Source organism: Lacerta agilis, chromosome 4 (genome assembly GCF_009819535.1).
Source record: "Lacerta agilis isolate rLacAgi1 chromosome 4, rLacAgi1.pri, whole genome shotgun sequence".
Taxonomy (NCBI): domain Eukaryota; kingdom Metazoa; phylum Chordata; class Lepidosauria; order Squamata; family Lacertidae; genus Lacerta; species Lacerta agilis.
In genome coordinates this window covers 92,273,830-92,290,183 of record NC_046315.1, presented here as the reverse complement: position 1 = coordinate 92,290,183, position 16,354 = coordinate 92,273,830, and the positions used below count along the sequence as shown (strand labels likewise).

Sequence of the window (16,354 nt, the reverse complement as noted above, 5' to 3'; positions counted from 1 at the left end):
TGTATTGTGTTACATAAAACAGCTTTAAGGTCTGTTTGTTTATGGAGGTTTGACAGATGTAAAAATGTTTGCATGCAAAATAGCTAAAAAATATTGGTCTGGAACCAGTTGGCATAAATTTTGTTCTTCATCTTGAAGTTATGGTTTCTTTACTGCCAATTCCTGAATGTCTTTATGATATAAAAGAACATTTGTGAATAAGAATCTTGAAAACAATGCTTTATTTTTATCCCTGTTGGGAGAAAAAGGGTGCGGTAAGTCAGTGAATCATTATATTTCTGTTCTTAAACTTGCACACGTTTTCTGTTGTTTAATGTACTTATGTCCTTTGAAAATTTGTATCATGTTATGAAACTCAAATCAGGTTCTGCTTGTAGGCCTCTGAAGTGACTATCAAAGCTGCCACACTATAGTTGTTCAACTCTTACACACCATTCCTAAACCTGCTAACTGGAAAACAAATGTGATTGAAAACTGTGAGTTGCATTTACATAGACACATTTTAGAACAGGATATGGTGTTTGAAAGATCTGCTTCAAGCAGGAAACTGACTCCAAAGGAGGGAGACAGAACAACTCCTTTGGAGTGACAATGCTTCCTGCTTTTGAATGCTAGGAGGAACACAATCCCACTTGTAGGCATCTTAGCGCCCAGTCAGAAACACCTTTCAGGTAAGACTAGCAGTCCCATTTCCAGCACCAGTTTTGAAATAATGAGGTGACTTTCATACAGACTTTCAAATTACATACATGAGCTCGCAGGAAGAAGTCAACTCAAGGAACAACAGTTCACAAATAAGGTATATTCCAGGAGGGTTGTTGTGTTAGTTTGCTGCATTGAAAACAACGTATCTATTGGCATAAGCTGAGCTGCACTTCAGTACCAAAAAAAGAACATGCTCTTGAGAAAGTAGCTGTTATCTTTACATATCAGTTCAAGGATGTAGCAGAAGAGTCTTCAACTCCTTTAGAAGCTGCAGGAATCATTTGATCAGGGCATGATCTTTAAAAAAAAAGTGTTTGCAACTATAGCTTCTGCAAGAATAGCTAGAATAAATCCCTTGCAAACAGTATTCCCAGCTAAAGTAATATTTCACTTTGTATCATTTTGTAAGCCATTTCCGACAGGCCTGTGTTACCTTTTCAGCCAGTCTCAGGACAGTCAGCATCTAATATCTGAATAGATGGGGAAATCCTTATTTACACTCAACCCACCATACTGTCACCAGTTAAAGTAGACTTGACTGGGCAAGATTACGTAATGATGTAACTCGGTACAGTATAAGGCAGCTTCATATGTTCATAAAACCTATGCAAAACACTCAACATCATGCTGCTGCTGAAAAATAAATGGGCAAAATGATTACAGGAAGGCAAGAGAAAAAGCTCACTGCTTTTTGAGGAAAGAAGGAGGGACCCAGAAAGTTTGTGTCCTTAGCATCTAAGCATTACATATATTTGTGGAAGATACAGAATGTTTTGCTGACATAAAGCCATATGTATTAGATCCTTTTCCAAGGATAATATAAGATCCCTTTTTCTGGTTTGAGGCAAAGCAAATTTCTCTCAAGGGATTGTTATAACATCCCTTGCAATGTTCTTGAAGATGCCTCTGGGCTTATAAATGTTGCCTTCAGCCATTATGCACATTACAAAACAGCAAACCTAGATTTGACACTACTGAGTGTTACATGTTTGCAAATAACTTGCATTCAATGTTACTTTGTATGCATTTGAAATATTTTAAAGTGTACACTTATAAAATGTGATGTGTGAATCAATCCTAATAAGACTCAGAGTAGGGTGTACACATAAAAATTTACACAAATGCACCTGAAGTGGCCTGGAGGATACATATTGGCTTGTTTCGTCATGTCTAACTCTGCTTTGTTTGTTTGTTTGTTTGTTTGTTTGTTGCTGGAACTATGAATCGGCATTATCACAATGGAAAGTGTTCCCCAATTGTCTCTCTGTTGATATTTTTGAATCCCTTTGTGTTTTGTTTTTAGTTTCCCTGTTTCTTGTTGCTGTTGTTCACTGGCTTAGTTGTAGTTTTCCCATTATTATTTGGCAGATGAGCACACACCATTTGCTCAGTCAAAGAAAGTAAAAACAGACCTAACCGTCTATAACTTTTGACCATAAAATGTATTCCTCAGAGAATTTATTTTATTTTATTTTTTAGATACAGACCACTTAAAAATGGTAAATTGTTAGGAAAATTCTTCTCAAGAAATGGTATTTGAAGGCCTGTACAACATTTGTATATTGGTGAATAGATAAGGCAACAGAGTCTGAATTTTTCATCTTGTAGTAGTTACATAAATCAGCACCGCTTTTAAATATCCTGTTTTATAGGCAAGGGATGTTAATAAGTAAAATCACTGAGGAGGTGTGAGGGATAAAGTTGAACTCCCCCCCTCAATCATGGCCAGTGGTCAGGGATGATGCAAGAAAACTTCTGGGAGATGCCAGAATTGAGAAGGTGGATCTAAAACATAATTGTCATGAAATGTTTCATTTGATTATTATTTTACACGATGACATCTAGCATACAACATCAGAATAAACAGCATTCACATGAAATATTTACCACATGACAATGATATGGTAAAGTCACTTTGTGAAGCAGCATCCACATCAAAAAGTAATGTGAGAATTGAGCCTAGTGTTTCAAGCTTCAAAGCCTTATAGCTAAATGAGAGCTGCTTTTTGATCTAAAAATAGTAATTGTTAATGCAGCATTTCTCCTTCTCAAAAGAAACAATGAAACTTCAAAGGTGAAATCTCTGTACAACTGCCATGTTAAAACCCATATTCATAAAATGGGTGAATATTTGATATTATGAGCATAAATTTAATATAGGAGCTATGCCTTAACAAAGTTTAGGTCTCAAATTAGGAAGAACTGAAAATAGTAGGGGCTGTGATACAAATATTTTATCATGAAAGGGGTTTTTCAGTAGCTTTGATAAGTTTTAACATTTCAGCCTTCGTTCTGGGAACAGTATGTTCTTCAATCAGCCAATCAGATTTGGCAATGTGATGGCATCATGGAAAACAAGAGACGTTTATTCAGAGTGAGGGTAATTCATCCTGAATTGCATTGCCCTCACTCTGAATTAGACTTAATAATAATAATAATAATAATAATAATACCTTTATTTTCAATGTACAACCTGTGTACAATGAAATTAAACAAGCCTCCCCCCCAAAGAAAACCTCAATCTCATTGCAGTCTGTGTGCTTATCGCTCAACACACCACCTTGCAAGTCAGTTGCACTTTATTTTCTGTTCAACAGCCTAACAGCCCATGGATAGAAACTATTTTTTTGCCTGTTGGTATGGCTGATTATACTTCTGTATCTCCTGCCCGAGGGTAGAAGATTCAAGTTGCCTCCAGTGATGTTATCACGTAGCCAGTTTCAACCAATCAGCACTATAGACTCAGAATATTAGTCTAGCTGGCATCTGAGTAAGGGGATTGCAATTGTATTATTATTACCTACTCTTGGGGGGGGGGTTATTTAGTTATCAGGCAAGGGTATAAGCCTCTAAACACCAAAAATGATACCACAGTGGTATACATTAAAATAAATACCACAATTCTAAACAAAGCAAAAACGCCTAATTGTTTATACTGTCTAGAAAAATTGTTTATATTTTTTTGGATGCTTAACAACCTATGTCGGTTGCCAGTATGACCTCAGTGGCAAGTGTGCTCCACAGGGCAGGTGCCACTGCACTGAAATATGCAATCCAGAATACCATACAATATCAGGTCCATAAAAATGTCTAAAATTCACACACACACCCAATTCCAAGTCAGCCCTAATAAATATATAGTATATAAAAGGAAGTACCTGTTATATGTGGATTCATTTAAAGAAAAAAGGCATTGTCTTCCTGTACAAGGATTTTTATATCATAGGTCATATGCCATATTTTGTACAGTATAGATTGAAGTTGTCTACCGTATCTGCCTGTCTGGTTAGAGTTGTTCCAGCAAGGACTTGAGGAAAATGTGGTAATGATCCCTACCTTGGGTGGTTTAAAAATATATTAGTGTATGATATCAGTGTATTATCAGTTGATACTAACTATGTTAGGTAAATGGAACCTGCATATATATTACACACAAACACACACATTTGACTACAGAAAACAGAAGGGGGTGGTTTCTTTCATACCCTGGCAAGAAAACGCTAGCCTAGATGGACAAGGATTTGATCTGCACAGCAATTCCACATTGTGACTTGGGACCAAATCCATCTCTTTGGTCTCCTTTGCCCACTTTTGATTTCACGGTACGCTTGCTAGACCCTGTTTGTGGTTTCTCTCCACCCTTCTTTCCCACAGTTTCCAACTATTTTACCATTTCCCTTTTTCATATAGCCTTCCTCCAGGTACTTCCTATCTATCCTCTATCCTTTATTGCTATAGTTCCCCGATGTTAACTTGTCTTGTCTTGAACATCTTACCATTCTGCTTCTCAGCTTTTAGATGCTAGGTCTTTCCAGTTACTACTACCAGAATATCATTGCTTCCCTGTCCCTGAGTTCTTTGTGAGTTTCCTTTCCTACACCCCTGCAAAGTTCTATTCTCTGACAAATCTGTTGCTATTTCACCTACCATTTCAACAAGCCTTCTAAATGGAGATCTTTAATCCCAGTTTGTATCTGCATTAGATTGGAATTGGTTTTTATGTAAGTAATGAAGTTGTATGGTTTTTATTGTTGATGGTGTTGTTAATCTTTTTGAGATATTTCATAGGAAGCGATTCATAAATGGAATTAATAAGCTAGTATTCTATCTATATACATACACATGTTTCTATGAAATTTTGAGGGAATTGGTCAATGAAGCTTGGAAAGAAAAACGTATGCACATAACCGGATTTTCTCCTGTTGGAGTTCAGTTACACAAAAACTATGTTAGTACCATAACTTACTTGTGAAAATATACTAGAGAATAAAAGGAACATTTACTCTGAAACACTTTTGAATTTCAGAAATTTAAGGGAAGCCAGAGATAATGCTGTGACTGAAAGAGAGAGAGCTATTGCAGGTGAAAGAGATGCTTTAGGAAAACATGAGCAGCTTTTAGAACAGTAAGTATGTTCACCTTTCTTTTTCCTTTCACATTTATTTAAAAAGAGACTTAAACATTTGTACAAATAAAGTTGAGGCTTCTGGTTTCAAACTACTTGTTCAGAGGTGTCACTTTGCTTGACAGTTTGAGCTTCTCCTTTCACCCTGTCCAGGCTGTCATATTTAGATCTCTGATAAGCTAAAAGACCTAGTGTAAATTGTTATTGGGAGCGAAGAATTAGAAAAGCCAAGTTTCTAGTAAACCATTTGAAAATTTAGCAGAAAAAAGTAAACTTCCCAACGAATGTATATTTGCCTGAACTGTAGTTTGGTAGTTGTTGTCTTTATTGGCATCTTGAATCCATTAGCAAAGATTAGAGATTTCCTTTGGCTCTCGGTGCTAAGCTTTGGAACATTCTGTTTATTGGCAATATGGACATTCTGCACTACAAATGTTAATTTGTCTGCATAACAACCTTTTTTAGGTAGTTAACTGCTGTCTCTGTCCCATTCTTTTAGTCATTCAACCTCATGGCTCCCTGTTCTTAGCTCCTTCAACCTTAGAGCCCCTTTTCTCACTCAGCTTGCCAGCTGGAAATTCTTACCAGATAGGAAGTCAGAAGTCAGTTATTGCTTCTTTCATAAGGCTGTTATATCAGTGTTACAACAAAATCTGTGCTACAGCTTTTGACACAGCAGTCACGCTATTGAACACTTCTCTTGAGAAAGAACTTGGCAGACAGTCTTGGTTTATTGTCGGTCATTTTCATATTTGTCATGAGATTTTCATAAGACTGCAAGTGGTGACATAAAAGGGTAGCATCTTTTATTACTGACTAACATCACTTGGCTTTTGATGTGAAAGTAAATCCATTTTGAAATTTTATGGCAGGTGTTAATGACAGTTTTGTGCTTATGTGAAAGCTTTTTATATCTACGTTTCTTTTTTAAAGAATATATACACATATGTTTTTGGTCTCTGGTCTCTTTCTAAAGTGTAACATGTCCTGTTTGATTTCTTGCATATAAAGCAGTAAAGAGTATAAATTAAGGATTATGGTGTCTCAACTGAATTAGGTCAAAATAAAATTATGACTGTCAGGGGATTGTCCCAGGTTCAGCGCAGGGTGGTGGAAGGGCTCTTGGGATGCTACAGAAAACCTCAGTCCCACCTGACCAGTAGCACCTCCTCTTCCAGCAGGGGAGACAGTGATGACTCCAGTAGGGAGGGGGAGGCAGCCCAGGGAACTGAGAGCCGAGGCTCTGGGGATGTTGGAGAGACCCTGCACTCCCCTCTCGCAGAGGGAGAGGAGAGAGACACGCCATTTCTGTCGCCCCAAATGCAGAGAGGGGTGAAACGAAAAGAGGGGAGGCTGGGATTTCGTCTACCGAAGCTCTTACGTTGGGGTCAGAACCAGAAGCGGCCACTCCCGGATTCTGCAGATGGTTGATACAGACATGAACTTTTAAGCTCTGCACTGTACATAGTATGCACAATAAAAGTAAAGGAACGGCTGGAGTTTTGCCTGGTTACTCATGAGCAACCATCCAAGGACCTTACAATGACATTTAAGGTTGTTAACATATTATTAAACTTTACTTGAAATCAGCATTTCTGGGAAACATGCTTATACGTTGGTTTTAGTAAATTGTTCATTAAAAAAATTCAGTAGTCGTTTTATCATTAAACAAAACATTTCTGGATTAACTTTGTATTATTGCTGACTTTTATCAACCATATCTCACTCCCACATGATCATGGGTCTTTGGGATAGCTATGCTCTAATGTCTGGGGAAAATGAAACAAGTTAGCAAACAGTGGTTGACATCAATGACCACACAGTTGCACAATAGAAATCCCCTGGCGCATCACGACTTCCACTTTCTCCTTTCCCTCTTCCAGCACCCTTAACCTGCGTACACACACACACACACAAATCTTTTTTTTTGTTATTTTTTAAATTAATATTTACTAAATTTTTAACCAAAAACATACATAAAGAAAAAACATAACTACAATAACAACAAACATAAAAACACAACAAAAACAACAACTTATTACTTTTCTTGAATGATACTTCCTCACATCCTGGTGGGACTTCCTCCTGTCTCCTACTCCTGCGTCCCTTGTGAATACCTTTTTTGTAACTTCCAAAATCTTACAATTCTATTCTATTTTCTAACAACAACAAAATTATTAATATCTCATACCTCTTAACTTCTAGAAGTTAAGAAGTTAAGACACAAACAAACAAACAAATCTGACCAGTGAGCTGGCTGCAGGGGAGTGAAGAGGAAGGAGAAGCCACATTGCATGAGCAAATACCACTTTGGAAACATTTTAAGCATGTGGTGCTTTCAAAATTACCATGAGTGATATCTAAATCATACTCTTGAGTAGGCCTATTGAAATGGGTAAACTCTGAGTATTTGTGAAACAAATCTTTTTTTTTTTAAAAAAAAAACTAACTGCTCTGGTTCCTGCTTCTGCCACCTGCTGCTTTCAAGGGAGTGTATACCATTAAGTTTTCTTCAGCGTAGATAATGCTAATTAATTTCAATGGGCCTACTCTGAGTGAAATCACCACCTGTCAATCACCATAATGTCAGGTGATTTAACCCACTTTGCATAGCGCTTCCCAAATGTCGAACAATGCACTGGTTGCTGGGCACTTGGGAGGAGCTGTGCAAGGAGGTTTTCAAGTCCTGTGCTTGGTGCTGAGCATAAAAGCCCTTTGCTCAGCACCTCCCAAACACTCAGCAGCTCGTTGAGTGTTTTGCATTTGCAAAGCACTGCTCAATAAACCAGCTGTCAGGTGTTTGGGAAGTGCAGTTCAAAGTGCTTTGTGAGCTCTGCACTTTACGTTCACAAAGCCCTTAGGGAGCAGCATGCAAGAGGCTTTTCAGGCACTATCAATTAATAGTGCCTGTGGTGCAACTTTCAGCCAAGCCCCACCCTTACCTGCTTCCATGTAGGATGTCCCATATAGGACAGTTACAGGTAGGTAGCCGTGTTGGTCTGCCATAGTCAAAACAAAATAAAAAATAAATAAAAATCCTTCCAGTAGTACCTTAGAGACCAACTAAGTTTGTTCTTGGCATGAGCTTTCGTGTGCATGCACACTTCTTCAGATACACTGAAACAGATCTGTGGAAGATATGGAGGGGAGAGAGGCAGAACCAAAGGGAAAGGAAGTGTTAATTATTTGAAGCCATCCTGATTCAACAGGATTGGATGTAATCGGATGTAATATGCTGCCAAATCAATAAATAACATTTCTTTGTATGAGCCCATACCGGTACTTGGGATGTTCAGGACTGATCAAAAAGACAAAATTGTATTGTTGCTAACCAAGCCCTAGTTACCAGTGTTTGTATAATCTGAAACTTCCAAACATATTTGGTTATGCAAAGTATATGGAATGTTGCCTAGCCTGACTGGCAGTTAAGAAATGCCTCTGGCAAACCGTGTGATGAAGAGTGTAACTAACACCTAATTTTCTAGTCAGTGCAATTATTATAACTTTATTCTGGTGACTATTAAATCAGTTTCTTAGTCCAATACCTGTTTATAAAACAGAAACAAAATTAGCACCATATTTAAACAGTAACTCTGCCTATTTTAAAACTCAAACATAGATCTAAAAATCTGCTAATCTTAGTTACAGAATCTTGTCTTTTTCTGAAGCAATTGATCGCTTACATCAGCCTGAAAAGCTGTTTTCTCTGTGCTTATGCAATTGCAAAAAACTATTGCTTAAGGTGGATCACAAGTTCCAGAGTAGGAAAAACTTTCTTGATGTAAGGCAAAGTAAGGCAAACACTATAATTAAGAAAAATAAATTGTTAGCCAGCAAATCATTAATAGGAAACATACTAGCCCAGAACGACCCCAAAAAGGCAATCCTGGCATTGGGAGACTCTTGAGCAAGGTATGGCACAGAGGGCTGCAGATGGATGGGAAATCTGGTGTAAATCATGGACCCTTCCTCCTTTGTGCAACTGGAAGTGCGGTCCTGCATGCACTAAACATGTTTCAATCCAAGCTGTTGACCACTTCATGAGCTTTCAAGCGCCACAATGTGTGTTCAACTGTAGCTATGCATTTAAACATGTATACTTTATAGGTTACAAATGCATCACAGAGCCCATCAAAAATGTGTAGCATTGTCATATGGAATATCTTCTTAGAACTTCAAAACACAGTGGATCCTCCGGATACGAACTTAATTCGTTCCGGGGGGTCCTTAAAAGTAAAGGGACCCCTGACCATTAGGTCCAGTCGTGTCCGACTCTGGGGTTGCAGCGCTCATCTTGGGTTACTGGCCGATGGAGCCGGCGTACAGCTTCCGGGTCATGTGGCCAGCATGACTAAACTGCTTTTGGCGAACCAGGGCAGTGCACGGAAACGCCATTTACCTTCCTGCTGGAGCGGTACCTATTATCTACTTGCACTTTGGCGTGCTTTCGAACTGCTAGGTGGGCAGGAGCAGATAGTTGCTTATTTCCTTGACATCTGATGGGAGGGCGTTCCACAGGGCAGGCACCACCATCGAGAAGGCCCTCTGCCTGCTTCCCTGTAACTTCATTTCTCGCAGTGAGGGAACTGCCAGAAGTTCATTGGAACTGGACCTCAGTGTCTGGGCAGTACGATGGGGGTAGAGACGCTCCTTGAAGTACACTGGGCCGAGGCCATTTAGGGCTTTAAAGATTGGCACCAACACTTTGAATTGTGCTCGGAAATGTACTGGGAGCCAATGTACCAAGACCGGTGTTATGTGTTCTCGGCGGCCACTCCCAGTCACCAGTCTAGCTGCCACATTCTGGATTAGTTATAGTTTCTGGGTCACCTTCAAAGGCAGCCCCACATAGAACACATTGCAGTAGTTCAAGCGGGAGATAACCAGAGCATGCACCACACTAGCGAGACAGTCCACGGGCAGGTAGGGTCTCAGCCTGCGTACTAACTATTGCAGGAGATGCACTCTTTAACTCTCTTCACAAGCCTCCATTTATTTGTGAATCAGTCTGATCCTGAATCTAAAAGTTAAAGAAAAATCCATGCAGTCTGAAAATAGTGATACCTGCCAGCTATCCTACCTTCATTCTACGATAAAGTGGCATTTGACTTTTTGACAGAAAGAGACCCTTTTAACTATTATTAATGGGACATGAATGCATTGATCTAAATTCTAAAGCATAGAAATTTTCGGTAATAGTATAGAAGGAGCATCAATCTCTGGCCTTGCTTCGCCTCAATGTCTAGTGTCTGTAGCTGGAACCTGTTGCTTTGCTTTGTTGTGGTTTTGCTTTAACAATTTCTTTGGGCAACATGTGTGGAAAATATCTCCACAAATAAAGCTGTCCGTGCCTCCCTTTGCGGGGGTTTTTGCCCTTGACAGTAAGGAAAACTGACTTGAGAAAATGTCCATGTAAGTACTGTGTATCTTGGGAGACTTGGAAGTCACACTGTCGCAAATTCAAAGATGTGTTTTCTGCACTCAGAACTCCCTAGCACTGCCATGGGTTGTTGTTGTTTTTAATTGCTTAAGATTTTAATTGCTTTCACATTGGCTTCTGATTCAGAGTAGCTACCGCTTTGGCAACACATACATACAGATGGACAAAGAACCCAAAATGCAGCAGTACCAGGATTTGGCATAAAGTCTTTGCATCCCTCTTCTTTAACAGAGTAGTGTTTAACACTTCCTCTCTAAAGACTGAGCTTAGAATCCAGAGGGTTGATCTTTTGGCCTTGGCTTTTGAATAATCCAAGGCAAGCTTCACCAACTGCTATTTTAAAAAGAAAAACAAAGGCTTATTAAAAAGCAATGGGGCAAAAACTTGACCTATATAAAAAAATAAGAGGAAGCATTTATTTATTATATTTATTTAACTCACCCCCTCCCCTCCTGTAATTTCAAATCAGTTTTCAAAGTGGCTTAGAGAAAAAGATAGTAAAACAATGAAGGGGACAGCATCAACATGGCATCAAATGGCTGTTGTTGTTCAGTCGTGTCTGACTCTTCGTGACCCCATGGACCAGAGCACGCCAGGCACGCCTATCCTTCACTGCCTCTCGCAGTTTGGCCAAACTCATGTTAGTAGCTTCGAGAACACTGTCCAACCATCTCATCCTCTGTCGTCCCCTTCTCCTTGTGCCCTCCATCTTTCCCAACATCAGGGTCTTTTCCAGGGAGTCTTCTCTTCTCATGAGGTGGCCAAAGTATTGGAGCCTCAACTTCAGGATCTGTCCTTCTAGTGAGCACTCAGGGCTGATTTCCTTGAGAATGGATAGGTTTGATCTTCTTGCAGTCCATGGGACTCTCAAGAGTCTCCTCCAGCACCATAATTCAAAAGCATCAATTCTTCAGCGAAATGGCTAAAATCAACTAAATGTGTGTGCAAATGGCTGACATTTAAAACTTTTCATGCTAGGCACCAGATAAGCAGCTCTAGAGAGAGAGTTCCATGTTTGGTGTGTCTGTATTGAGAGGGCTCTCTCCTGGTGATATCTGATTGCTATGGCACCTGCAGAATGGTCTCCTTTGCAGAATGTTTTGCACAGGGAAGATCCCCCTCATATAATGTATGTTAACTTAGAAGTTGGAGACTCGCCAATATTATCTTTGGTGGCTATTCAATTGGGCACCAACACCAAGCACATTGTTAAAACCAGTACCTTCTAAATCTGACGCATGCTTCTGCATAGGCAGGCTCAGCAATCTTGAAACAGATTAGCCATCTTAACAGAGGTGCAAAAAGGGAGGGCAGAGTTACCGGTACCTGTATTTGGCTGTATCCAGCTAAGTCCTACTCGAAAGTAGAGAAATTGAAATTAAATGAACCTAAGTTAGCCATCTCCATTAACTTCAGTGGCTCTACTCCTGAATAGTACTAGCATTGCATACTACAGACAGACAGACCCTTAATTAGGGGGGTTTTCGTTTTTATTTTTTAAGGAAAAATGTGTTCTGATCTAGGATAAACTGTGGTGGATTGTTCTTCTAATGGCAAAAGACACAGTTGGAACTTGAAGTGTTTTATCTTCATTTTAAAATACATATTTTAACATGTACAGATGGACATTTCAAAACTTAATAATTTACAACTTCAGAAAGAGTTTGGGTGGCTCTCTAATTAACCAGAGTGGAAACAAGATGATTTCAGTAGATACCAGGTTGTACGTCTTGTGATATTGCAGGACCTGTGAGTATCCCATGATTTTAAAATGACTAAATTGGAAAGCGGTTATGGTGTTTCTAGCTAATGTGCCTGTTTCTTCAACATTTGCCAAAAAAAAAATATGTTTGAAAATAAGACTGTTGAAGCTCAATTTACTTCTGAGCCTAAGGAGACATAGATGAATGAAATATGCCTGCCCAACCACAGAAATGTGTGTGACTTGCTGGTTAAAAACAGTCTTGGTGATTTATTTATTTAATTATTGATTGATTCAGATAATAAATCAGTAAAAGACACAAGATAGTTATATCCTACCCTCGTGGTAAAACTAACTGGAGCACTTAAAATTTTAAAAGTTAACCTCAAGTTGTGAGCATACAGTATATATTTTTGAACATAGGGCAGTATACAGCTAAATAGTTCTGCTAGCACAAGGACTTTTACCTGTCACTACACAATGGAATGTCCCCATGTACCCTCTAAATCTGCTATGGGGTCTTTTAGCCTTCTGGAACAGATTTAGGGGGTGCACATGAGAAGAAGAGAAGGTAGAGAAATTCCATTATGCAACTAAAAGTACTTGTGCTAGTGGAACCATTTAGCAGGATACCACTCAGTTTCTACATATTCTTATGTATTATTCCCTATTATTTAGGTTAATCTTCTGATTATATTGCTTTCTTTGCTGGGCTACCTTTTAGTGTATTTTTCATCTGTGCTGCTACTGGACTTCTTCAGTATTCTATACCATTCTTGATTTAATCCTTTGATTAGGACAATACATGGAAGCGGGTGGCGCTGTGGGTTAAACCACAGAGCCTAGGGCTTGCTGATCAGAAGGTTGGCAGTTCGAATCCCTGCGACGGGGTGAGCTCCTGTTGCAGGGTCCCAGCTCCTGCCCACCTAGCAGTTCGAAAGCACGTCAAATTGCAAGTAGATAAATAGGTACTGCTCTGGCGGGAAAGTAAACGGCGTCTCCGTGCGCTGCTCTGGTTCGCCAGAATGGCTTAGTCATCCTGGCCACATGACCCAGAAGCTGTACGCCGACTCCCTCAGCTAGTAACGTGAGATGAGCGCCGCAACCCCAGAGTCGGACCCGACTGGACCTAATTACCTTTACCTAGAACAATGCATCCTAGTGGTGATTTAAGTTACTTTTCATAGCCCTTGAAATTCTATTTAAAACAAATTGTGGCTTGAAACTTCTGATGGTATATAATAACAACATGATTAACTCTTGTCTATTCTCGTAACTACCGGTATGTTTATGTTACTCTTTTAGCTGTGTGTTTTACCCTAGTAACATGTCCATCATTATGATTGGTGAAACAAAGGGTCAGAGTGAGTTTTGTATATTACAGAGACATGGGTTTTTTTATTAATGGAGTTGGCTGTTCCACCCTCCTGGTATCAAGAACATAGAGGCATCTCCAATAACAGCGCTTTACCGTTTGTTTGTTTGTTTGTTTGTTTGTTTGTTTGTTTGTTTGTTAACTACATTTTAATCTTGATTTTCCACCAAGGAATTTAGGATGTCACACATTATTTCTCTGTTTTCTTTCCTCTCCCCTCCCTGCCCTTTTTCGCCACCACACACACAACACTGGCTTTTTGTGTGAAAGTGAGTGGCAACAATGCACCTATAACAAACCAAGTAAATTTGTGTACTCAAGTTGGGGGGACAACATTGGAATTAGGGTTAAATCTGTGCTTGCCGAAGCGGGTTATTGTCCCTCCTCCAGAGCTTTCCCAATTGCAGCCCATTTATTTTGTCCTGTAGAGCTAAACGGGAGCCCTGGAAGTGAATTGTAGAGACTACAAAGAATTAAAAGCTGGAATTCTATTTGGAAAAAACAAACTCTGGGCCAATTAACTGAAGTAATGGTGCGTGTGTTTGTATAACCTGTTCGGTTTATTCTTCCTTGGGAAAATTTGCTCCCCACTTTACTCTGGTCTTAAGCAAAGCCATGGCAGTTCATAAAACTGCTAGATGCCATTTGATAATTTTTAAAACAATTTAAAGAAAGCTACAACCGTAAGGACCGTTTTGTAATGACATTCTAGATCTGTGAATAAAAACAGCAGTGAAAACAGATACATTTTCCAGAATTTTAAATATTATGTTTACTGGAGCGGAAGTTCCATAAATTACTGCCAATGAAGTGTGAGTATGTTTCTCCCACTTGTAAATGAGCTTTTATTTCCTATGGTACATATTCTGCTGCCATAATGACTCATCTTATACATGTTTTAGTTTAACTCCAAAAACGTTTTAAATCTTGGCAGTGATACTGGGATGTTGCACCCTTTGTAGAAACTTAAAAATTTATGGTCAGTTGCAGCAATAACCAATGTTTGCTGGTGTTGATGTCTCCAGTTTATATAGAGTGATTATGAGAATATTTAAAAGAATTGTGCATTTGTTATTTTCTGAACAAGACTTGATATGGTGGCGATTCTGTTCTCTGATCTGTCACAACTGGGCACTTGTTGACTCACAGAAAAAAATAAAACAGTTTTATCGGTTGCCCTCCCTCATTTATGCTAGATAACTCCTTGTGCATGCTTACAGATAATTGGTAAATGGAATGAAAAAAAGGAATCCTGTATGGGAAAATGTTTAGAAAAGTTGCTACTGTGGGACTGACTTAGTTGTGAGACACTTTAAAAGTTTTAATATCTCCATGGTGGTCTGTATTGCTGGTGATACATTTGTTTATGTGTCTACATTCAATTGTTTTTACAACTAGCACCTTGATTCTACACACATTTACTTCCCAGCATCCCATGGATTAGAGCTATTATAAGCATCTCAGTGTGCTTAGAATTGGAGCCTATAGAAATACCTGCTTATGTAAGCATATTAATCAATATAGGGCATTTTCTATCAACTGAAGTTTTCGTTGTTGTTGTTCAACAGGTTTTTCCATTGGGAACATTGCCAAGTTGTACTTTTTATTGTTTAACCCAAATTATTTATTTATTTCATGTATAAGATGATAGTTGTGTTGGTAAGTGGTACATTTGACCAGGAAGGTAGGCTTCTACCTGTTCAGGTACATAACCAGCCTGAAGCACTGTTGAATCAAGTATTGCCACTAGCCTATAAAGCAGGTTCTTTCACTGAGCTGCAGTCCTTCCTATGTTGAATGCACCTCACTTCTCTTCTCCAGCGGTGGCAATAGACAAAAATAAAAGGGAATGTATAGTGAAGGACAGTAAAGATTCTATTGGCTTTTTTTAAAAAAAAATCTCCCTTCCCCACTGCCTGGTCTACCTTTTGATATGATGGTTCTTTGAAGGGACACAGGAGATGGCTTAATTTTGGCTCCCTCGTGCCGCAACACACACCCTGTATTTGTTACAGTCATCTCTTGGAAGTTAATGTCAGGTCTCTATATACTTTATTTTTGTATCTTTTCCTGTAGAGATATGTGCTGTTTTAATGGTGAAGCCAATCATAAAGTTGCAGTCCTAAACTATAAAAGCAGACTAGTTCTATTGTGCTTTGCAATCAATATGTAGTTAAGATGGAAGCTTATGGGGAAATGGAAGAAGATGCAGAGAGGTTGTTGTTCCAAAGAAAGAACTGGAAATAATCTTAACCAACAGAGAAGGAAGAGAGAGAACTTGCCCAACTGTATTTTCTGCCCTGGCTTTTTGAAGCAAAGCAGAACCTCCTTCGGAAATTAGGCTTTATCCTTTCAATCCGCACCCAGTTTAAAAGGATGCTGTTAGATATAAAAATCTGGATGAGGATTAAACAAAACTGGTTTTATAACATAAATGTGCCTAGCTCTCACTGGATTTAACTACAACTTTGCACTTATTAAACTAAAATGTACTATGTGTTCTGTGCAGGATTTGAGCGTTCTGCATTGCTTAATTGATCATTGCCAATTCAATGATGGTCCAGATGTTGTGATTTTTATCGGCAATTTGTTCCAACATCTGGATGCCATCAGTATTTTTGAGCACCTATTAGTTTTTATTTCAGAATTGCCAATGAATGTTGGTTTTGTATACTAATAACTCAGTTCAATGAGTTTAACAGGCTTCTAACTAGATAGACAGTCAAT

The 16,354-nt window shown here is 38.9% G+C and overlaps 1 protein-coding gene across 1 annotated transcript in view; it reads left to right on the top strand.

The window, feature by feature from the left end:
* Positions 1 to 16,354, top strand: part of PIBF1 (progesterone immunomodulatory binding factor 1) — a 73,013-nt gene that overhangs the window by 14,421 nt on the left and 42,238 nt on the right. The window contains 1 exon segment of the mRNA XM_033147976.1: positions 5,012 to 5,110. Coding sequence (XP_033003867.1) covers positions 5,012 to 5,110 — 99 coding nt within the window.